Here is a 23678-nt window from a genome sequence, read left to right as displayed (position 1 = left end):
ACGGGTGCCATGACTCATTTTCTAGTCAATTTTTTTCCTTACCAAAATAATGACTATGTTTACTTTCAAGTTATTTTTATTCATTGAAAAGCTCTAATTATTCTTAAAGGGTTAGCTTATACTTTAGGTATATTTGCTACAGATGAATTTAAAATAGCTGTCTGCTGCTTTGGACTCAGAAATTATGTGGCAAAGGAAGGCAGTGCCTATGGCTCCCAGGAGACTCCCTCGACCACCCCCCCCCCCAAGCATGTAGGACTGGGACTGTGGACCCCTCCACTGGGAAGCCAGCTAGGCTCAGGAGTGAAGGCTCAGTTACTAGGTGTGACTTGAAGCCTACCTCTCAGGAGAGGTTCTCCAGAATTACTGTCCTCACAACGCCCCCCCCTTCTTCCATCATGCCCAATTTTCATCTGCCTTGGTGAGGAATAGCTCACTCTTAAGCACAGTGGGCACAAGTGTTTCATGAAGGTAGAGACCTAACCAGCAGGCACTTCCACCTCTGACCAGGCTATTTTCCCAAAACTGAATTTTCCCAAAGATGAACAGGTCTATTATCCTTCCTTTTCCAGCCATTTGTTTACCTTTAAAAGATCACTGTTTTCCATAATGAAGGGATATTTGTTTTTTTTTTTTTTTTTTAAACAAGGCCTCCCTCTGAAGGGTTCCTAGGCTGATCTCAAACTTGAGGTGATTCCCCCTGCCTCAGTCTCCTCAGAACTGTAATTTACAGGCTTGAACTATAGGGTAGGGGCGATTGAATTTTACAGAACCAGTTACCTCCTATGAGGAATTCGGTGGAAAAAAAAAAAAAAAGACGCAAGGGGAGTGGAAAACCAGTCCCAAAGGTTGGATACTATGTAACTCTAATATAAACAAATGTTTTTTTTGGGGGGGGAGGGCGGAGGGAGAGAAAAAAAGATTAGCGATCACCAGGACCTAAGAGTGCAGTTACAAAAGGCTCCCAGGAGGGCACAGAATGTTCTGTTTCTCCAATGGCATCGGGTACACGAACTGACCCAGACGATAACATTGTGTAGGATTTAACATTCGCAAACGAAGATGCGCATAACCGGGGAAACCTGAGCAAGCCTGGCGATTGGATCTAAGTCCACGTCTCAGTTGGAGACTATATTTTGTTGGGTTTTGCAGAGTGGGCAGCACTGTGAGAAGTGAACTAGGTACGTACTACAACTGCAGTTAAAAGTTGGCCAGCCACAGCGCACGCCCCTAGGAGCGCAGGGATTCCATGGATCCCTGGTGGGACCGCAACACCGGGCGCTAGACTCTCACGGGCAGCCGCTCCCTTGAGGGCGTCGGGGGGTGGGCCCAGGGGACTGGCGGGGCGGGATGGGGCTAGCGTCGGAAGTGACGTCAGCGGGCGGGGCACGCACCTGAGCACCTGGGCGGTCACGGTTGAGCCAGGCTGCTGCGAAACGCACGCGATGGAGGGCGAGGGCCGGGGCCGGTGGGCGCTGGGGCTGCTGCGCACCTTCGACGCGGGCGAATTCGCAGGCTGGGAGAAGGTGGGCTCGGGCGGCTTCGGGCAGGTGTACAAGGTGCGCCATGTGCACTGGAAGACGTGGCTCGCGATCAAGTGCTCGCCCAGTCTGCACGTCGACGACAGGTCAGCTCCCGGGCGGGGCCGGGTGGGATGGGGGCTCCGTGCTACGTGAAGGGCCGGGGAAGAGAGTTTGCGGCACTCAGGCCACCGATCCCTCGCAGCTCCAGAGCTTCTGGGATCCGGAGCTGGCCCGGAGCGATGGCCCTGAGCCCTGCGAGGTGCGTCGGGCTCGTTCGGGACCCACCAAACGCTGCGGTCCGCGCCGGGCTTAGAGAAATTGCCGTGTGGGCCTCTGCGCTTTGTGAACGAGTTAGAATCAGTTCCACTTAGTAATTTTCGTCGGAGCACAAATTGGTGTAAGACCGTAATTATTTCGTTAGGAAGCACCGGCTCTGTTCTGGCGAAGCGTCCGCGGCGCACAGCCGCATAAAGGGCTCTGGGTCTCGCTTGGGTCTGAGATCTGATTCTTCCCACAGCTTTTCTCCGCACACTTTCGTTTTAGAGGACTTAGGGTAGGAGTGAGACCCTGGGAATGTCTTTCTTTGACCCTGGGCAGGTGGCCCCCGGGCACCTTGGGCCTTTCTTTGTCCCTCCTAGCGGATTGTTCCAGCGATAGGAAAGGACTCAGAGCGGTCGCCGGTAAACTCTTTGGGGATTGTGGTTTGTGAGTAAATTTGGAGTTGAGGTACGGAGCAGTTATTCAAAAACATTTTCCCCAGGTTTCACTGTTTACGTTTGGTAGTGATAGGTTATGTATGAGCCTCAGAACGGCAGATTTAAATGACTTCCTCTTTAACCAAGCCGACGTGGTGGTGGTGTTTGCGTTTTACCCAGAGAAAGCTCTTAAACTCCATTGAGCTGCCTGTAGGACCAGACTTAAGTCACTTCAATTCTGAACTCCAACGTTACTTTGGAGTAGTGACCTATGGCTGGCTGGGTGACAATAAGGGGCATGGTTTGAGGATGAGACCTCAATCTTCTTCCTTTATGCCTCATCTCTAGCCTGGATACCCTGTCAGAGCTATCGGGTGTTTGTGCTTTGTGCTTGCTTGCTTGCCTTTTGCTAGCACCCAGTTTTTCTTAGAAACTGGTACGGTGGGAACTAGGTGTCTAAAATCACTACCAGCTCACCATGCTGTGTAAACCCTCCTCAACTCCAATTCTGGGAACCCTTCAGGCCAGGAGGAATCCTATGGTTATTTTGGTGAAATTCAAACCATCTTTGAATAGTAGCCACAGTTTTTCAAGGGTAAAACCCAAAACAACAACAACAGCTCTGCGTGGATGTTTCTTATGCCCACAGAGACTTAGTGGGATTGTTTTCTAGGCAGAGTGAATGTTATTCACCATCAAATACTTGACAGAATTTGACTATTGGAGGGTAAATATGAACTACCCCAGGTGTGGTGTCCTTGGAGTCAATATTCGGTACAGTTCTACAGGTCTTTTTTGGGGGGTGACCAGGTCAAAGGCAGGGTTTTTCCACTTGCAGAGAGCCTGTGTCGAACTGTTTGTCCTTTAATTGCAAGGCCTTTCTTCCCTGACTGAAGCAGGCAGGTGGTGGCATGTCAGCAGGCAGGTAGAGGTCAGCAGTACCCAGCAGGAAGTACTTGGCCACCAGGTCGGGCTGCCTTTGCTCTTTTGTATGTGGGGTTGACTTCTCCCACCCGGGACAAGTTAAGTGTTTAAGCTCCCTGCTTTAGGAAGTCTTGGAGTTGTGCCGCTGGGAAATGCTTAGGTTCTGCTGTGCCTGAGGGGCCTGCTGCCCTGCAGGTAAGTCCGGTTGCTTCTGAAGCTTGAAATAGCTGTTGAGGGAGGCTGATTTTCCCTGGTCTGTTGTGCTGTAGTCCTGCCTTGCCTGCCTTTGCAAAGCATTACCTAGAAGTAGAAACAGAGTTTTCCCAGGGTCTTTGTGTGCAGTCCCCACCCTAGCCCCAACTGCCCATCCCCAGCCAGAGGACACGTCTTATTTGCAGGGTCTTAGTCTCAGAGATAAGAGGATTTAAACATGGACTTGAAGGAACTTTTTGAGGTTTCAGAGAAAACAACAGGGCCAATAAGCAGTCTTGGCAGCAGGGACACAAAAGGGAAAAAGAAAATGTCCTGTTTTCTGAGAGGTCAGGCAGAAGACTCTGTTGTGAACCTCAAGAAGTTAGGTGGGAGGGGGTGAGTGAGAAAGGAAAGATTTCAGAAACAGAGAGAGTAGGAAGATGCCCAGAGCATCAGAATGAGCAGGTTTAGCAAAAAGCGTGCCAGAAAGAGAGAAGGGAAAAACTGACAAGCATACAGGCTTAGCAGTGAGGGCCTAAAGCAGCTTCCCCAAGGGAGGGGCACCCCAGGCATCACACACATTTCACCCTCTTTTACATGCCTTTATTTAGGTGTATCTCGTTTCCTGAAGTTAAAGCTTTTGAGGGGTCTTTTTCTGTGATGTTTGACAGGCCCCTTTGGCTTAACCCTGAAGGGAGAGACAAGCTTGTCTTTGCTGCCTTGTAAATAAGCCGAGCACCAGGAAGGCAGAGGCAGGGCTCTATGTTTGAGGCCACCCTTTTCTACATAGTGAATTCCAGAGCTATCAGGACTTTGTAGAAAGTGTTTCTCAACCTCCCCAGTGCTGTGACTCTCTAATACAGTTCATGTTGTGGTAATCCCCAACCATAAAATTATTTTGTTGCTACTTCGTAACTGTTATTTTGCTGCTGTGGTGATTCATTCATAATATAAATATCTGATATGCAGAATATCTGATATGTGGCCCGCAAAGGGGTTATAACCCACAGGTTGAGAACTATTGATGCAAGGAGACCTACCTTGTCTTTAAAAATAAATAAATAAATAAATAAAGCCAACCACACTTTGCTAGGAGGAAATAGTCTTCCCTCTATGGGCTTCTTGACAAAGCCCTGCTAACTTTACCTCTAAGGAGAGGCCATTGTGGTACTACCCCAGGGGTCCTGGAAGTAGTGTTCAAAGCTGATTGTGAGGGTGGTGTCCATCCATAATGACACCCAGGCCAGCTAACATCTACCTCTTCTTCTTATAGTTTCCTGCTGCTGTTTATGGTCTTTACTTTAGCCACAGCTGTGGGCCAGTCTCATTTTTCACTGGCTGGGCTGTTCACCCTTCAAGCTAACTGGGGGTCTCTTGGCTCCCCAGCAGCTGCCCCAGGCCCCATTCTTCTGCTGTTGATCCTCCATTTCTGATCAGGGAAGGTAGGGCATTATCAGGTCTGGGACACTTATAAAATTTTTTTGGCCAAGGTGGGGACACTTAGAGAACCTGGGCATAATTCACAAGTGATCTCCCCATTCATCTGATTTCCCTTCTTCCTGGGGCCAGGTGTCTTGGGGTGGGGGTGGGGGGTCCTGTTCCCTGGCTGACTCTCACTTGGGAGATCACAAGTACAGGAGAGCAGGCCTGGCAATCTTAGAACAAAATGACCCAGGGGCCCTCTGCCTCTCCCTGCTCCCAGCTAAGAGGAGCTCAGAAAAACAAAGTCCCTGGCACAGGGGCCCAAGAGCTGCTAATGCAGAGTTGGGCCTCAGCTCGTTGGGACGAGCCCGAGCAAACCCCAGGTTTGTAACTACAAAGCTGACAATTGGACAAGCCTGATTCTTGTCAGTTTTAAAAATAGCTGTGTGGGAACCCCTCTGAGGCTCCTGGGAACTTAATTGGATTGGTGCGCAGGAGCCTAGTGGAGAGGCTGAAATACTCTTGTCCCAGCAGTGCTTCCCAAGTTCCCTGGCAGCTGTTGCTGAGTCCCCCTCAACCTCCCCGTTGCCTGCAGCCATCAGGCTCATTCACACCCGGTCTTAGGTTCTCTCTCCCTTTTTCAGTAATTTCTCCAGCTGGGAGGCAAACCTTCCAGAAATGATGGGTGTTAGCTAACCCTGACATTCCTCTGTACACAAGTTCCCTCCCTTGGTAGGAGACCAGACATGGTAAATGGGCTTGCAAGTGTGTGAATTTGTAAATGCTTTTGAAAAGTATCGTAGGCTATAATCTCAGTAATCAGGAATTTGAGACTGGAGGATTGACATGTGTTCAAGGTCAGTCTGGGCAAAAAAAAAAAAAAAAAAAAGAAGAAAGAAAGAAAGAAACTTGGAGGGAAGCAGGGGGGCTTCATGATTAGGGCCTTGCCTGGCATGTGCAGGGTTTCTGGGTTCAGTAGCCAGCTATGCCAAAAAAAAAAAAAAAAAAAGTCTTTAGAAATTGTAACCCTAACTTTGCCTGTTTGGACACAGATTTTCTAAATGGAGCCCCCAAACAGGGGTGAGAGTGGGGCAGAGGTATCTTTTCTCTTTCTCATCAGAGGCTGAGTTACCATCCCTATTCCAGGGACAAAGGAGATGAGAATGTATAACTTCAGCCTTCCTGCACTGTGCAGAAGCAAAGATCAAGTTTTGTTTTAACCGGAGTCAGTGGGTTCTATGGCTCAGAAACATTATTCATTGTGAGCAGAAAGAATAGGATGGAACAGAATGGCGACCAGGAGCATGCCCTGGGCTTGCCACCAATGATCCCTGCCCCACCCAGGCATCCAGGCTAGGGACAAGACGGAAAATCCTTCCAGGTTTTAGAACAATAGTCAGAATTACTACAGTGTACGGTGTACAGTTCTTTCTATGTTGTTATCAACATTAGTCAGAAATGTTGCTTATGAGAAAGGTGTATTTTAAATGATAAGAACCAACAACATAAAATGAATTTTGTTTATACTGGGGTCCTTCTGCCTCTCCCAGGCTGGAAGCTGACACAGTTTAGGCCCAGAGTGCAGGTGCTCCTGATAACACCTAAAGGCTGGAGCTTCCGGCCGCAGGTTGCCCCCAGGCTGCATGTCTCCAGAGCATCTGGATAATGTTGTGTGTTTTAGTTCCGAGGACATTAGATAACAAAGGCTTTGAAAGTTTTTTCTGGATGTCCTAGGACTCTGCCTCAGTGCTAGTCCCTTCTGCCCTGAGCTTTTCTGGTTATGCAACCGTGAGGATGACTGATGTTTGACCCAGGAAACAATGGCCAGTTTCCAGTTAAGTGCCCTGAAGCAAGTGGCCAGGGCAAGGGGGTGAGGTCACGTGCTCCCTCCAGCCTGCTGTACAGCCCGTGTAAATGTGCTGGGGTCAGCAGCCCTAAAGCTCTGTTCTTTTTAAATGAGGTTTGTGTCCTGGAAAGGGCCTGGGGCAGGGAGAGAGAACTTGGAGAATTTTGAGAGGTGAGGAGGGTAGAACTAGCCATTTTCTGCCAGCAGGGCTGCTGGGATCGGGTACCAAGAGCTACCAGCAGAAGTTAGCTGTGAATATTAAAACCATTGTTCAAATAAAGAGATAGGTTAGGTTGGCTGAGTAAAGATGTCCAGAGAGTGGGGACAGTGGCCCATGCTGTAGTCAGCCTACAGACATGAGTTCCTTAGACTGGAGATGGGCAGGTGTACCTCCTCAGTTCACAGAGTGTAGGGACCCATCACCTGGGCACAAAGGATACCCACCCTGGAAGGTGCAAGCTGGCACTTAATAGAAGAAAATGAATGGGGTTGGGGTGTACCACAAATTATAACTTTTATTCTTAACACAGAAGGCCAAGCAGCAGCTGATGGTAGGTCACTGATGCTGTGTATGGGGACTGAACAGGAAGGTCCCCAGCTCCTGCCATCCCCTGGGGAGAAAGGAACCCAGCCCAAGAAGTTCTATCTTCTCCTACAAGTACCAGCTTTATTTTGTTAATGCTTGACCTGGGCATCTAGCTCTTTAATGGCCTGTTTTTCAGATACTTGTGGAGTACAGGAACAGGGCTGGGAGTCTTCCACCCTGTTCTAAACTGTCAGTGTCCAAGGCAAGTATGGTGCTCAGGGTTCTGCCTCCTGTTGGGGCCAGACTCTTGAAGCCTTCCAGGGAGAAAGAGAGCAGTGGACAAGATCCTGGTGTGAGGGTATTTGTCCACCCATTCCAAGTACCCTGTACTCCTGTGACTAGCTGCTTTCGGCTGTGTCTCCAGAAGGCTGGATCAACACATCATGCTAGACGCTGTCCTGAAGTCATTTAATGACTCATTCCAGATGCTTCCGTTTTTAGCCAGGCATCTGTTGCCTGTCTCTCCAGCAATAGGCTCAAAGCTACATACAGGTAGGATTGGCAGTGGTTGGCAAAGGGCTAAACACTTCAGCCCTTAGAACTGTGACAGTTTCACCTGCCAGAGTATGATGCTTTTTGCTGTGGTTTTGGTGCTCATGCAGCTCTGCCTGCCTGCCTTTTGTCCTTCCTGCATGAGGCCAGGGAAACCTGGAAGCCTCCTACAGTTTCAGAGGGGGCGTCAGGTTAGGAAGTGGCTTGTTAGCACTGTTCTGGGTCTTCCAGCACAACAGCCACTTTAGATCCAGAAGAGCCCCTATGGGGGACTAATGAAGACCCAGTGAGTCTCAGGTTACTTTGCCTGCCTTCTGGGGAGGTACCAAGGCACCTCAGCTCACCAGGCCTATTCATGGACACCAAGGTTACCCGGTTCCCAGCTCCAACAGGTTTCTCTCTAGGAGTAGTTCTAGAAGTGTCCTTTAAGGAGTTTTTCTATTACTAGAAAGCAGACTTTGTAACCCTGCCATGAGAACCTCTTCCCACCCTCCTGAGTACTTTCTTGTGTGTATTTGGAAAGACACTGACCCGGATCCTATGTAGCTCAGGCACACCCTCTTGGGATGGGGCCCTTTACCCTGAGTGTACACTGAGACTTTTGACCTCTGTTGCTGGCACAGGCCATTGCACAGCAGTTGTCATCTGTATAAACAACAAGGAACCTGTGGCTGTAGCTGGCAAATCAGCTGTCTCTGACACAGACTGTGCCTACACGTGTGAAGAGACAGCCCCAGTGGAAGGTCATTGGCTAGGAAGTAGCAGGCTGTGGTCAGCAACACCACAGCTTCTCTAGACATTAGGCATAGACTTGCCACATGATCCGGCAGCTCTGCTTCTGGGCAGATGCCCAGAAGAACTAACATGAAGGCTCTATAGGCATTATTTTCAGGAGCAAACAGGAAGAACAATTTGCTTTCTGTTGCTGTGATACAAGTACTGACCAAAAGAAGCTTCAGAAGAAAATATTTCATCTTAAAGGTTACAGGCTGATGTAAAGGAAAGTCAGAGAGGAACCTGGAGGCAGAAGCTGAAGCGGAGGCTCTGGGGGAACACTGCTTCCTAGCTTGCTCCATGGCTTACTCAGCCTGCTTTCTTATGCAACCCAGGGCCATCTGCCACAGTGGCCTTGCCCCTTCTATATCGATCTTGAATTAAGAAAAGACTCCCAGAGACTTGCCTCCAGGCTAATATGATGGGACCATTTTCTCAGTTGAGGTTCCTTTTCAGATGACTCCAGATATGTCAAGTTGTCAAAAAAAAAAAAAAAATCCTATTCAGTACAAGCAGTGTTGGCCATAGCCATGAGGGTGGATTAGCAAGATGTAGTATATTCCTGCACCATTGCTTGGCTGCACAAATAAAACTTGGATATGTGCAACAATATAAATGGTTTTTGAAAACACCTTATGAAGTAAGGCTGACATGGAAGAATGGTAGAGATGAGTCCATACATTTGGGGTACCCGGATTCAGAAACAGGAGAATGTGTGGTCTAGTGGGTGGTTAATGGGTACAGTTTGCTGGGGATGATGTCAGTGCCCTGGGTGTACATGGTAGTGATGGCTACATATGGAATGCCTCTGTTGTCCACTTATGGGTAGTTAGAGGAATGGGGACTGTATAATCAGTAGAAAGTGTGGCCCTTGCCCAACTCCTGCTACAGGCTCATTCGAGATTAGATCCAGGAGTGATCGGGTTAGTGAAAGAGTTGGGATTAAACAGAAAGTGAGAGTGACGGTCCTTGGATAGTTAGCTAGCAGTTTTCCATACAGACAAGGGACGTGACGTTGCCTTTAGGTACCCAGATAACTCCTAGGCTCTATCCTCACAGTGACCCCAAGTGCAGAGGTGGGTTTAATTCTACGACGGTGAACTTCGCACCCATGCGTATTTATCACTGGTTGTATCTTGACCAGTGGCTCCGTGTTCAGCAAGGTGACAGCTGTGTACCCTCATATCTATGAACTTTTTCAGGGAACGCATGGAGCTTCTGGAGGAAGCTAAGAAGATGGAGATGGCCAAGTTCCGCTACATTCTACCTGTGTATGGCATATGCCAGGAACCTGTTGGCTTGGTCATGGAGTACATGGAGACAGGCTCCCTGGAGAAGCTGCTGGCCTCAGAGCCATTGCCTTGGGACCTGCGCTTTCGCATCGTGCATGAGACAGCTGTGGGCATGAACTTCCTGCATTGCATGTCTCCACCACTGCTGCACCTAGACTTGAAGCCAGCGAACATTCTGCTGGATGCCCACTACCATGTCAAGGTAGGGATAGCATGTGCTCTGGGGAATGGACAACCAGGATGCTAGATGCCTTAGGGAGGCTCTATCTAGATGATCTGGGATTCTGGAATAGAGCCTGAGAAAGGAAGTGATTGTCTTTGGAGCAGACAACTTGAAGCCAGGGCCTTTTTCACTGTAAGACCCACTGGAGAACCCAGCTGGTCACACTTGATCTGAACATGATAGGTTCTTGGAAGAGTGACCCTTATAAACCCATGGGATTCTCCATATCCTGGCATGTTAGGTTCTGAACACCCTGAAGCAGAGCAGGGACTTAAGGGTCCCAGGCTTATTGTCTTGAGAAATCGCATCAGAAGTTGGATTATGGACTGGCGAGACTTTGTGTCTTCTGATAATGGAACCTGGTTTTCCTCAGTGTTCTGGGACTGTGGCATAGGTGCTGTATTCTAGACACAGGGTGTGAAGAGGACTTGTTCATCTGTTTGTTCTCTGCTAGGAAGCTTTGGGCAGTCACTGATGTGAGGTCTACAGTATTGATTCTTTTTTTTTTTTTTTAAATTTTTAAAATAGAGTGTGAAGAGTGATACAGGAAACAGGTGCAATGTGCCTGGATATAAGTATTGACAGTTTGCACCGGGTTGTATGGCTTTGGACATGTTTTTCCTCTGAACACCTCTGCTTCAACACCAGTGGCAGCACCTGTCATGGACTTTTCTCATATATTTTGTCATGCACATGGCCTTGGGGAGTCCAGGTCATGGGCCCACAGTACTAATCACGACCTCCCTTCCTCTGTGTGCAAGAAAGCGGATGGACCAAGTGAGGGAGAGGGACAGAGGGCCCTGGAGCATTGTTCACATGAGGAACAATGTCCCCAGCCTATGCCACTGAGATATGTCTGCTTGTATAACATCCCCAGAGCCACCCTGCTGGCCTGACATTTAGGAGGTTCATCGTGAAACTCAGCTTGACTCGGTACACAGTAACCTGTGTGACTTGTGTGAAGCTGCTCATAGACTCAGACTCAGCCAGGCAGAGAAATTGATTTCCACTCTGTACAGTTGCTGTGAGTTGTGGCTTAGGTAGACATTGCCCAGCATATCATCCAAGGTGGCTTCCAGCATCTTCTTGTGACCTGAATTTTCTTGGGTTCTTTTTCCTTGTGACTGGGAGAGCTCAGCTTCTACTCTTCCTGGACAGAACAGGGCCTGTGGGCTCAGTGGATCATAAAAATCATTGCTCTCATATACGACACCTAAACCAGAAAAGGGAAATAATAACAAGCCTGTACTCTGGGTCAGGGTCTCACCACAGAGTGGAGGAGCAGTGTAGTCACTTGGTGGCTGCAGGTCTAGAGCAGAGATTGAAATAATAACTTCCAGAGATCTTGACAACCCACTACCATGCATACATGACATGTTCAGGAAAACCCTCTTACACACCACAATCACAGAAAGCCAGAGTGGTTTGTGAAGGTAGAAGGTGCAGACAGCCCCTGGCATACCTGGCAGGCTCTGCTTCTGTATGCAGCAGGGCATGCAAATGCAGGAGAGAGTAGACTTGAGGTGGAAGGAAGCTCAGAAAAATCACATAAAACTCTGGGCATTTGAGAGGGGTAAGGGAAGCAGCAGGCAGTACTGGGAGGAGGGTGGTGCATGGAGGCTCTTGTGTCTTTAAGAACTACTGAATGGGAGCTGGCTGTAGCACATGTGCTTTAACTAAGGATGCTGTGAGTATATACCCAGCACCACCTTGGGGGGCCATTGGTTTGGTATAGCCCAAGTCACTCTACCCACGGTCTCGGTAGAGTCCCTAGGTACTGCCCTAGGTGCAGCCAATGTTTAATATTTCATCCCCTTGTATATTGCCCTCCTCTTCTGAGAGGTGTGTGGGTGTTTGGGAGAGCTGTGATGTGCTTCTGAGGGGACACAGTATTATCCTCTTCCAAGTGTTGTCCTTGAGTGCAGTCAAGAGTTGGGACAAGGACACAACTTTGCTGATTAGTGGAGTAAAGACACTTTACTTCTGGGTTGCTATCTAGATGAGTGAGGGTTAGAGTTCACACACACAGTGTCCCTTTGAGAGTATAGAGTGATGTCCTGGTACCTAGTTTGTCACTAGTAGATGGTTTTTTATAGGTCTGGGTGCTAGCTGATCTAGGTGTTTTCTCAGACCTGGTACACAACAGGCACTTAATGCTTGTTCACTGAGGAAGTAAGGGCTGCCCTTGACAAATTCTGGGCTGACAGTCCCTTGCAGGCCATTGTCCCCTCAGCCTGGTGGCAGTTGTAATTCTTACAGTGTCAGCTGGATGGCTGGGCTGGAAGTGTGGAGTCATGATAAGAAGGTGTTCTATTCACACGAAGGGACTTTGTCCCAAAGCTGGGATACTGAGGCTACCTCCTCACCTGAGCCACCCTGAAAGGAGCTTGAAAAGTTGCTTTTGTGTGGTACCAGGCTATTACCAGAAAAGGTAGTCACTGACAAGAAGCTGAAAACAAACAGGAGTGCTCTTTTCCTGACTCGGCACTGATGACACTAGGCTGTAAGCTCCCTTCATGGGTATGGCCAGTCTAGATACAAGAATCCTGACTCAGCCCATTTCCTGTTACTACCAGGGTGTGTTTGAAGGTAAGTCCAGGAGTGAATTAAAAGGTTTAAAACCACATCAGCCTTGAAGGAGACTAGAAAAGGGCCATTTATATGTACACTGGAAGGCTACTTGGGTCTTACAAATACAGTGCTTCAAAGGGTCTGGTTTGCACCAGGATGTGGTAGCATCGGCAGAAAAGGGAGACTCCCAGAGCTGCCTGCAGGTCTGAGCTGCAAGGACTCCTTCACCAATGGGGAACCTGCCTCCCCTGTGAACTCTGGAAGTAGAGATGGGGGTCCTGACAGTGACTTCATCACCAAGGGAGGGGTTAGTCTGGAGTAGACTAGTGAGCCCGGAAGGTGATGAGGCGTGTGTTTTGCTCACTCTAAAGCTCTCTGAAGGCGTGTTGCGCTTTAAAGGACCTGCTGGCACTTGTAGTTGCCCCAGCTGGAAGGTTGCATAACCGGACTGACGATAGATGATAGATGCCCTAGCCTGTCACGTGGCTCCCTTGGCCTGAAAGCTAAAGGCTGTTTTTCCCTTCCTTCATGCTGACTGTGACCGTCAGCCACCAGGGTGGATGTGAAGCCTTACAGAAGCAGGGCTGGCTGTCATTCTGTTTGCATGGTGTCTTTCTTACCCATTCATCAAGTTTATAATAATGATGGTACATCCAGGCTTGGCCCTTCTGCATCCCTGTTTCCTGCCTGCTTAGAGATAGGGCGGTCCAGAGCACAGCCCTTCTGTTTGGGGGTGAGCCCCTAGAGCATGTGCTGGGGAACCACCATCCAATAGAGCAGAGGGAGATGTGCCACAGTAGCTCCCTTTGAAGCTGACATATCTCCTTTGGATTGCTTTTACAGATTTCTGACTTTGGGTTGGCCAAGTGCAATGGCATGTCCCACTCTCATGACCTCAGCATGGATGGCCTGTTTGGCACAATCGCCTACCTCCCTCCAGAGCGAATTCGTGAGAAGAGCCGGTTGTTTGACACCAAGCATGATGTATACAGGTGTGTGATATGTCACCATGCCCTAGGTGCCAGGCTAAGAGCTCTAAGTGTCACTGTTGCTCCTGCCCTGAGCAGCAGTTTCTAGAAAAGCTCTGGGGTACCATTCAGCCTTGGGGTTTGATGCACATGCAGATGGTGTGTGCCTGTTGGACTTGGGGATTTTAGCTGGCAGGTACTTGCTCCCAGGGGCGTTGAATGACTTTTTTCTCCTGTGGGTGATGCTGGCTGACAAAGAGGCTGTTCCAGTCTGAAAATGGCCTGCAACCCAGGCCTAGCCGGAAGCGAAGGAGTAGAGCAGAGAGAGAGTGGGAAGGGGGCGGGACTGATCAAGAAAGGAAGGCAGAGAGGGAACACAGCAAGGATATAAGGAAAATGAGTGGCTGAGGCAAAAGAGTTGGACAAGTTTAGGGTGGGGGAGGCAAGAAGAGCCAGGATGCCAGCATGGGCTTTAAAATATGTGGCAGGTTCTTTGAATACTGAAGGAGCCTAGAGACCCAGCATGAGCTTTGGCCCAGAGACCCAGCATGAGCTTTGGCCCAGATGGCCAATTGTCCCTTCTGCTAGTGATAGGGAAATGGCTCCTTTTGTTAAAGGGGAGCCTGCTTCTGAAGTTCCTGGTTAATGCTGGCTTTCCTCTAACCATCAGAATTGGGGAAATGGAGTTCTCTTTGGATCTGACATCCAGGATTTGTGTACCTAAGAACTACCTCCCTTTCCTCCTCAGATTGCGAGGGTCCTATTCTGAAAACCTTTTGGAAAAGAAAGGACCAGAGCAGCCAGCTCTGTCTTGTCACCAGGCCCAGCTAACTGGTTTGACAGAAGCCAATGTGCCAGTTTTGGGCTTTTGAACAGTGAGTCCCACTGGGCATGGCTCTCTGGAAACTAGTCAGGGCTTGCAGAGTTTGGGGATAGTCAAGTACTTTGTTTATTTTAATGTTGGTTTTAACTTTTGAACCTGCATTTTCCAGTTAATGAATCAGGCTCAATTTTCAGTCTTTTTTTTTAAGATTAGGCCATTTTCAGTGTATCTCGAAAATTTTACTTATTTAAACATTTGTTATTTGTCTGCCAGTAGCTGAGAGGGTTTTAGGCTCAGCTTGTTGTTTCTTAGTACTTTCTATATATTTTCTTAGCTACTCTCTGATGAAGCCTACCAGGGCCTCTTAGAAGAGTATTTTAGACAGAACCTGACCTTGGATTTAAAGGATTGAAGCCAAGGCGAGAAGAACAGGGGGCAAAGGTGCCTCCAGATGTCTGAGTACTTGGTCTGTGCCCCTGTGAGATGGCAGCCCAGAGCTTGGAAACTCTTTATCAAACCTGAGGCTACAGCACCAACTGATACCTAGTTTCCCTTTCAGCTTTGCCATTGTGATCTGGGGTGTGCTTACACAGAAGAAGCCATTTGCAGGTAAGTGGCTCTGCACAAAGACAGTAGACATGTGCTTGCACCTTCTCAGCCCTTCCACAGTGCCTCTGGGTTGTACTTGGCTGGGCTGGGTCCCCCAGGGCTTCAAGATATGTGGCCTTATGCCCACCCTGCAAGTATATTGAAGGCTCACAGCCAGATTTTGCAGGAGCTTGACAAAACACCTATGTGGACTTTCTTCCCCATTTATCAAGTTTATGTTGATAGTACTTCAGGCGTAGCCCTTCTGCTGTGTTCCTTACATAAGGACAGGTCAATTGTGGGACCATCAGACCATATGCAGCTTTATTCTTTGATGCTACTTAGTGTTTTGTGCTGCTAAAAGTCTGTATAACAAGGTATCCTTCCTTCACCTTCCTTTTTCCATCCCTTTAAAAAACAAATGGTGTAAAGCACATATGGCAGGATCTACTGTGTTAATCATTCTAAACACACTGAGAATAGCAGTAAAAACATTCATGTGGTTGGCCCCTCTCCAGAAGTTCTAGCATATCAACTCAAGTTTATAAAATTTAAGTCATTTTTAGCTGCATTGGGACAAGAAAGGTCTCTTTTCTTTTATGACATCTCTGGCTAGTTACACTATGGGGTATGACCAAAGATATTTGAAAATAGAGATCATGCTCAGTATATATGAGGCCCTGGGTTCCATCTCCAGCACCAGACAGGCAGCTATCACTAAATCAGAGCCCTCAAGTTGAGGCCCCATTGCTAGCACAGTCACACACTCACACCAGGCATGGAAAAGCGGAAGGGTAGAGAAAAGATCCTCTGAGCACTCAGGATTTAGGGGGCTTGGGGAGTTTATTAAGCACTTAGCAGAGTGGTTCTATTATGTTCCTGCCTTCCACTGTTTGTTCTTTTAAAAGAATATTAATTTTATGTATATTTGTGTTTGCCTGAGTGATGCCTGTACACTGCCTGTGTGCAGGAGTCTATGAAGGTCAGAACAGGGCATTGAATTCCCCTGGAGTTAGACTTACCAGGCAGTTTTGAACTGCCATGCGGGTGTTGGGAACTGAACCAGGATTATCTGCAAGAGCAGCCAGTGTTCTTAACCATTGAGCCTTCTCTCCAGTCCTTCCCCCATTGCTTTTTCTTTATGTTCCCCATCATGGAGGGCCACATACTGAATAATTTTCAGCATGACAGCCTACCTGTTGGGTGTGAAATTGTCTAATAGCATTGACTCTTGAGTCAGGTGTGTGGTAGAGGTTCTAGGCTCTCAAATTTTGTTACCTACTAACTAGGAGAATCAGGCAGCAGAATTTCTCAGATGCCATGTAGACCCCATCAAGCTTTGGCAGCAAAAAAAATCTTGTAGGTGTTCTCTTGGCTCTCACTGCATCTGGAAAGATTGCTGGGTTTGGAAGGCTGGATTATCATGGAAGTAACCTGCAGATACTGAAGAGATAGGCATTGCACAAGACTTAACGGGAAAGTGAACAAAGCGTCAGTGTGGACCTGGCAGCCGATGGCAACTGTGGGCCAATTTTCCATACCTGCCAATAGGTGCCTGCTGCTCTGTGGGGTGTGCTTGGAATGTAGGGGTGGGGAAATGCCCGTGGGAACAAGTGGCTAATGGGCTGTGTGGTTTAAGATGAGCCGAAGGTCACCCACTGAGAGTCCCTCTTGAGCCCTTCCTAATTAGGGTTGGTTGGTAATAATAATGGCAGCATCTGTGCCCATGAGTTTATAAATCTGAGAAAAACAGAGAATGTTATGTCTTATAAGGATATGGATTAAAGAAAACTCCAGGTTTAGAAAGGGAAACTACCAGGTTTGGTAGTGTTCTAGGTGATAGGCATGTCATAGCATATCCCTGGCACTTGTCCATACATCTCAGTGAGGAGCCATCTCCTTCTCCTCAAAGTCTTGATGTCTGTTTCTTCTTTGCAGATGAGAAAAACATCCTACACATCATGGTGAAAGTGGTAAAGGGCCACCGCCCAGAGCTGCCACCCATCTGCAGACCCCGGCCACGTGCCTGTGCCAGCCTGATAGGGCTCATGCAACGGTGCTGGCATGCAGACCCACAGGTGCGGCCCACCTTCCAAGGTGAGTGCCCTTCCCTGTCGTCTCATCACTGCTGTGCGATGGCTTTTCCAGATGACCAGGACAGGGTTGAGGGCCAAGCTCAGGTGGAGAACAATGTGTGCAGAGACAGGGATGAAACAAGCCCACCACTAACAGGTTGGCCCATCCCCTACTTTGGCTGCCCAACACTGAGAGCTGGGATGGGTTGTCAGACCCAGTGTCCACTTATTCTCCTAGCAGGCTGCATTTGCTTCCAGGGAGCTTAGAATCCTGGATTTCAAGTTCAGGTACAGTGGTGTGCACTTAGGCACACCACATGAATCTGGGGAGACATGAGTAGATGGGGTTCACTTGCCAGTCCTGATTGCTTTAACCCTTTATGTCTGGCAGGTTACTAAGAAAGACCTTTTTAGATCCTGACGAGACTTCGCAGGTGGTTGCCCATCCACTCAGGATGGTGGGTGGGTTGTCTTCTCGTGATGCCTGGGGTGTTTTCTACAAACTGACAATGGTATTGGGCATGTCCTCTGCTGGTCCCCACTGGGACTGGGGTATCACTGCCTCTGTCCCCATAGAATTATGTAGGAGTTACATCTAAATGACAGCCCTTTTTGTTTTCTCTCTCATAGAAATTACCTCTGAAACAGAAGACCTTTGTGAAAAACCTGATGAGGAGGTAAAAGACCTGGCTCATGAGCCAGGCGAGAAGAGTTCTCTAGAGTCCAAGAGTGAGGTAAGCACCTCTGATAGGCATCTTTGGGCCTCCAGCTGGTGGTGGGATTTTCCAGTCCAACATCTTTCCTGAAAATTCCTCCCCATTTCCCTCTGAGCCTGTCCTACATCTCCTTCCAGAAGTGTAGGTCCCATGGTGTGTGTGTAGGGGGTCCCCATCTGCTCAGCACACTAGAGATTAATAAATGTAGGTAGAACTATGAAGGACAGATGGCCTCCATCCTCCTGGGCCCCTGGTAGGTGGGGCTTGAGGATCTGAGCACAGTCTGCCCATAAATGGTTTGTGTTACAAGTATATGTGGTTATTCAGGAGTGGTGAGAAGCTCCAAATGCCAGGGGTAGCTGAATGCCTCAAGGGTAATGATTGATTGAAGCAGGGAACTCTCCATTGTCAGGGTTGGGAGTGGTGGTGAGGTGGTGGTGGCTTCTCTGGCATTGGACAGCTTCTCCCGAGGAGAACAGCTATGGGACAGGTGTGAATTGGGGACAAAGATTCTCCTGACAACAATAAAGGGACAGAATCTACCTCTTATATGTTGGTAGCCAGCAAGTAGATGTGACTTAGTACACAGGTAGCAAGCACAGTAAGGCAGTGGTTCCCAAAGGGAGGAGGGCTCAGAAAGAGTGAGAAATCCTCAGACTTAGTTACTAGAAATCTGCTGTTCTTGAAGCAACCAGACCTGTATCCCCCACCCTCGTGCCCTTGTTCTCATAGCCCTAAGCCAGACTGACATACCTGAGAAGTCTGAAGCTTTGTCAGAGCAAAGGAGAACCCCAGCCTAACTGCTTTCCTTTCTTGTTGGGCTGCCTGTCATGGGTAGACTGGGTCTGGCCTTGCCTGCACTATGCTCTCACAGCTCACCCAAGGACTGCCTGTGGCCTAGACAGGGCCCCCGAGTGGGTGGCAGCATCCTGTAGTTAAATTTTTCTGTTTTTGCAAAGTCATTATTCTTACAGTGTCTTTCTGCCAGGGAAGTCCACGAGGTTTCTTTGCAGCCCTGAGTCTCGGGGCTTCTTGATACTTTTTGTCCACGGTAGTCCATTGCTATGGGACCTCTATCTAATAGTTTCTGGTCCCCCTGTCTTGCTCTCTGTGCTCTGACATGGAGACTAGAGGGGCAGAGTCCTCACTGTTACCCTTTCCATCTTTGCAGGCCAGGCCTGAGTCCTCACGCCTCAAGCGTGCCTCTGCTCCCCCCTTCGATAATGACTGCAGTCTCTCCGAGTTGCTGTCACAGTTGGACTCTGGGATCTCCCAGACTCTTGAAGGCCCTGAGGAGCTCAGCCGAAGTTCCTCTGAATGCAAGCTCCCATCATCCAGCAGTGGCAAGAGGCTCTCGGGGGTGTCCTCAGTAGACTCAGCCTTTTCCTCCAGAGGATCGCTGTCACTGTCTTTTGAGCGGGAAGCTTCAACAGGCGGTGAGTGTCTCTGAGCACTGGTGAGCTTGCACAGGGCTCTCTGGTGAGTTGTGTTAGAGTCTAAGCAGCTACCGTGCTGCAGTCTCTTGCCCTGGTAATTCTTGTCTTCTTTCTGTTTTCTCTAATGAGTTTTTGGTGTCATCATAGCCTGTGCTCAGACCACTGATCCAGAAATTCCCACATCAGTGGTATGGTTATGTTGGGGTCTAACACTAGAGGAAGATAAACCACATCACCTGCTGAGTCAGCCCTGGGGCAGAGGTTGGTCTCAAGTCTACAGCCTGGAAACCTCAAGTCCCATCTAATGAAACTAGTGACACCTGGAAACTGTACTTTTGCCAGCCTTATGCCTCATACTCAGACACTTCCAGATAACCCCTACCCCAAACTTTTGTGTTTATACTGGGGAGGGCTTTCCCAACCCTGGGGTAAAAAAAAGTGTTTTTATTCTGCAAATCAACAGAGGAATGCTTTGGAGACATCAACTGTACTCCCCAAGGTAGATGCTTTAAGACCTGCAAATAAAGGATGTATCCTGAATGTCCTTGTTCGGAGTCCTTAGAGGTGTGGTCCACCTGACCACAGTCCCCAAACCTTAGCCCACATTCTTTAGTGGTTGCCCTACTCTGATCTCTGACATTGTCTCTCTTCTCCCTGTAGATCTGGGCCCCACAGACATCCAGAAGAAGAAGCTAGTGGATGCCATCATATCAGGGGATACCAGCAAGCTGATGAAGATCCTACAGCCCCAAGATGTGGACTTGGTTCTAGACAGCAGTGCCAGCCTGCTGCACCTGGCTGTGGAGGCCGGACAGGAGGAGTGTGTCAAGTGGCTGTTGCTTAACAATGCCAACCCCAACCTGACCAACAGGAAGGGCTCTACACCACTGCATATGGCTGTGGAGAGGAAGGGGCGTGGAATTGTGGAGCTACTGCTAGCCCGGAAGACCAGTGTCAATGCCAAGGATGAAGACCAGTGGACTGCCCTGCACTTTGCAGCCCAGAATGGGGATGAGGCCAGCACAAGGCTTCTACTAGAGAAGAATGCTTCTGTCAATGAGGTGGACTTTGAGGGCCGAACACCCATGCATGTAGCCTGCCAGCATGGACAGGAGAACATTGTGCGCACCCTGCTCCGCCGTGGTGTAGATGTAGGCCTGCAGGGAAAGGATGCCTGGTTGCCTCTGCACTATGCTGCCTGGCAGGGCCACCTGCCCATTGTTAAGCTGCTAGCCAAGCAGCCTGGGGTGAGTGTGAATGCCCAGACACTAGACGGGAGGACACCCCTGCACCTGGCTGCTCAGAGGGGGCACTACCGTGTGGCTCGCATTCTCATTGACCTGTGTTCTGACGTTAATATCTGCAGCCTGCAGGCACAGACACCTCTGCATGTTGCCGCAGAGACTGGACACACTAGTACTGCCCGGCTGCTCTTGCATCGTGGTGCTGGCAAGGAGGCTTTGACCTCAGAGGGCTATACCGCCCTGCACCTGGCAGCCCGGAATGGACACCTGGCTACTGTCAAGCTGCTCATAGAGGAGAAGGCTGATGTGCTGGCCCGGGGTCCCCTGAATCAGACAGCACTGCACCTGGCCGCTGCCCGTGGACACTCAGAGGTGGTAGAAGAGCTGGTCAGTGCTGACCTCATTGACCTGTCTGATGAGCAGGGCCTCAGTGCACTGCACCTGGCTGCTCAGGGCAGGCATTCACAGACTGTGGAGACACTGCTCAAACATGGAGCACACATCAACTTGCAGAGTCTCAAGTTCCAAGGAGGCCAGAGCTCTGCTGCCACATTGCTCCGACGCAGCAAGACCTAGCTTGCCACCACAGAACCAGGGCTCGTGTAGGCTTCTGGCCCATCCTTGTTTCCTTGTGGGGACATAATGGTCATGGGACACTGCTCACCCTGTTGGTGACCTGCCCGTACACTGACCAAGCAGAGGCTAATGGACAAGGCAAGAGTAGCTGTCTTGGGGCACAGTAGCCAAAGTGTCTGATGTCAGATGGGACTAGGTTGGTGTTATGTCACTGTGGTATTGATTGGCTGCTGATGCAGGCCTTTAATGACAAAGCCTATACAAGAATGTCTCCTCTGTCCTAGAGCAAGCCATTTCTGCTTGCTTGGAGCATGACATCTTCAGTAGAGATGTGAGAAGGGCAGTGTCCTTTGTCTTCTTATTGTGATGGGCAGAGTAGCTGTCTCTGGAGACATAGTGGGTTCTTAATAGATGAATGACATGGTAGCTTTGCTTGAGACCTGTGAGGATCTGGCTGCTGGAGTCTAGAAAGGGAGTGATTATAAAACCACAGAACTGGCCCTAACACTGAACAGCCTTGCCAGCATGAAACTGTTGTTTCATTTGGTTTTGGTTTTGGTTTTTAGTTTTGATGTCTAGATCACCATGCCTCTTTCCCCTGATTTCCCTGCTGAGTTCTCAGCTAAAACGTCAGAACCATATATATAAAAGTTACAGGAAAATTTTTTGTAAATGGGTTTTATACTAAAAGTTGTTTAGTCAAACAGTTCGCTCTTTCAGGCTCTTTTGGTGAAGTGATGGTTTGTGTCAAGGACTTTGCTGACTTGCCCATTGGCAACTTCTGCTATGTTCTAGCTACAGTAGATGAATGTGGGCAGAGGTGGCCATTGGGGATGGTTGTACTCTGAGGAGTCAGATCTGATAGCCTTTTGTTGTACCTTCCCCATTTGTGTTCTGAACATTGTCACTGTAGAAGTGACCTGTGTGCAAACCTGCTATAGCATGGTCTATGGCACAGAATGATATTAATGTACTGTGTACTTTGACATGAATCATGGACAGGATACTTTTTCATGACAGGAAATAGTGGAGCTGGCTATGTTTTAATATGCCTCAATTTGTCTTCACTGTCTCCCTCTCTTGTGTAAAACACGGGGACCATAGGAGATGTTTTATGTCAATAAAGGACTCCGCCTACTTTTGGAATTCACAGACTGTTATTTCTTATCAATAAGCTCTAATTATCTGCTTCTTGAAAACTAGAGGTCTGGGGCAGTAACATGGGGATTGGAGATGTTTCATATGATACAGCACAGGGCATGGGAGATTCTGGATACAGGATGACCCAGAGCATCTGTCTTTCTTGGATATACCAGATCTTGTGGGGAGGAACTCCTAGCATCAATGTTTGCATTTCTTTTTAATTATTTACTATTCTCATGTTAACTTTACATCTGAAATACTTTCAGATTGTATCAATGATAATTTCACATTGACTCTGGGCTTCTCATTCAGTTAAATTTAATTGTCGTCATTTTCCTGACTATCCTTTTCTTAGCCACTACCTTTGCATCCAACTGTCCATCAACCCACCACCACCACCATACCCGACCTTTCAACTACTCTCTTGTCTACTCAACTGCCCATCTGCTTTACCCATCCACCCACCACCCCTCAGAGTAGCTTGCAGACAGGATGTCCAGTTAGTTTTCAGTCCTTCAGTGTATTTCCTCAAAACCAAGGACTTTAGCTTTCTAACAGCCATCAGAATCAGGAAGTTGGCAGTGTGCTATCTAGTCCATAAATCCTTTTAAAATTTTACTGGTGATCTCAAAGACAGCAGAAGTGGCTCTTCTTAACCTTGGGGGACCTGGATTCCGTCCAGTTCCTTGGGTTTAGTTGTCACATCTCCCCATTTTCTTCTTTGCTCAGTTCCAGGCTTCTCGTCTTGCATAACCTTTACGTTTTATGGTATGTGTAGCACTACTACATGAGGTTTGACCCTCCTCATGGTGGGTTAGGTTCCAGTTTTGACCAGCACACAACAGACTCAATACTGTGTTCTTATATCCCTGTTTATTTTCACTGGTATTGGTAAACAATGACAGATTCCTGTTTAGCCAATGGACCAAACACTATTATCCCTTAATGCTCAGTGTTTCCCTAAGTTGCCCAGCTTGAGGACTTATTGCTTGGACTGGCTGAGGCTGTACAGGCTTGCCATACAGCCCTCCTACCAGGAACAACCTTTTTTCTGTGTGTGTGTGTTTCAAGAAAATTGGCAGAAAATGTTGAAAAATGCTGATCTAAGTGCTGTTCCCACACACTCATAGAGTGTCCTTGCTGCTAGACCCTCACAGAGAGATCAGGGAGGGTCCTTTGTGGACTCCCATCTGTGTCATATATGGATTTGTGAGTTTTGCTAGACCAAGGCCTTCACCAACAGTTCGTCCACCAATAGTTCCAGTGTTCCTGATTACTATACCTTTCATCTGGGTTCCTACAACTTCAGTGTTGCCTACAGTTCAGTCCAGTGGAGAACTTTCTCTGCCTCAGCCTGCTGCACTGTCTGCTCAGAGCCCCAAGCCGCCTTTACCTTGCAGAATCATTTATCTGTCAATCTTTAGCCAGGCATGAGAGCCAATACTACCCCATTTGGCTTAACACCCCTCCCTTCCTCTGTGGGGCACTTACACACAGTTCCCTTCCTGACTCTGTGGGGCACTTACACACAGTTCCCTTCCTGACTGACTCTGTGGGGCACTTACACAC

General features: G+C 48.6%; 1 protein-coding gene across 1 annotated transcript; it reads left to right on the top strand.

Moving 5' to 3' along the window:
- The first annotated feature begins 1382 nt into the window (after positions 1 to 1382).
- On the top strand, positions 1383 to 22112 carry Ripk4 (receptor interacting serine/threonine kinase 4). The gene is made up of 8 exons (XM_021209692.2): positions 1383 to 1627; positions 9657 to 9948; positions 13384 to 13532; positions 14891 to 14940; positions 16858 to 17016; positions 17625 to 17728; positions 18882 to 19146; positions 19807 to 22112. The coding sequence occupies exons 1-8, from the start codon at positions 1446 to 1448 to the stop codon at positions 20964 to 20966; spliced, it is 2361 nt and encodes a 786-aa protein (XP_021065351.1). The 5' UTR covers positions 1383 to 1445; the 3' UTR covers positions 20967 to 22112.
- The last annotated feature ends 1566 nt before the right edge of the window (positions 22113 to 23678 follow it).

The sequence above is a fragment of the Mus pahari genome, chromosome 12 (genome assembly GCF_900095145.1).
Source record: "Mus pahari chromosome 12, PAHARI_EIJ_v1.1, whole genome shotgun sequence".
Lineage (NCBI taxonomy): Eukaryota > Metazoa > Chordata > Mammalia > Rodentia > Muridae > Mus > Mus pahari.
Note: the sequence above shows the minus strand (reverse complement) of the source record. Positions and strands in the feature narration are given on the sequence as shown.

Coding starts and splice junctions, on each gene's coding strand:
- Ripk4 (XM_021209692.2), top strand. CDS start 1,446: ATGGAGGGCGAGGGCCGGGGCCGGTGGGCGCTGGGGCTGCTGCGCACC. Junction 1,628..9,656: donor AGTCTGCACGTCGACGACAG/GTCAGCTCCCGG, acceptor GAACTTTTTCAG/GGAACGCATGGAGCTTCTGG. Junction 17,729..18,881: donor CTCTAGAGTCCAAGAGTGAG/GTAAGCACCTCT, acceptor CCATCTTTGCAG/GCCAGGCCTGAGTCCTCACG.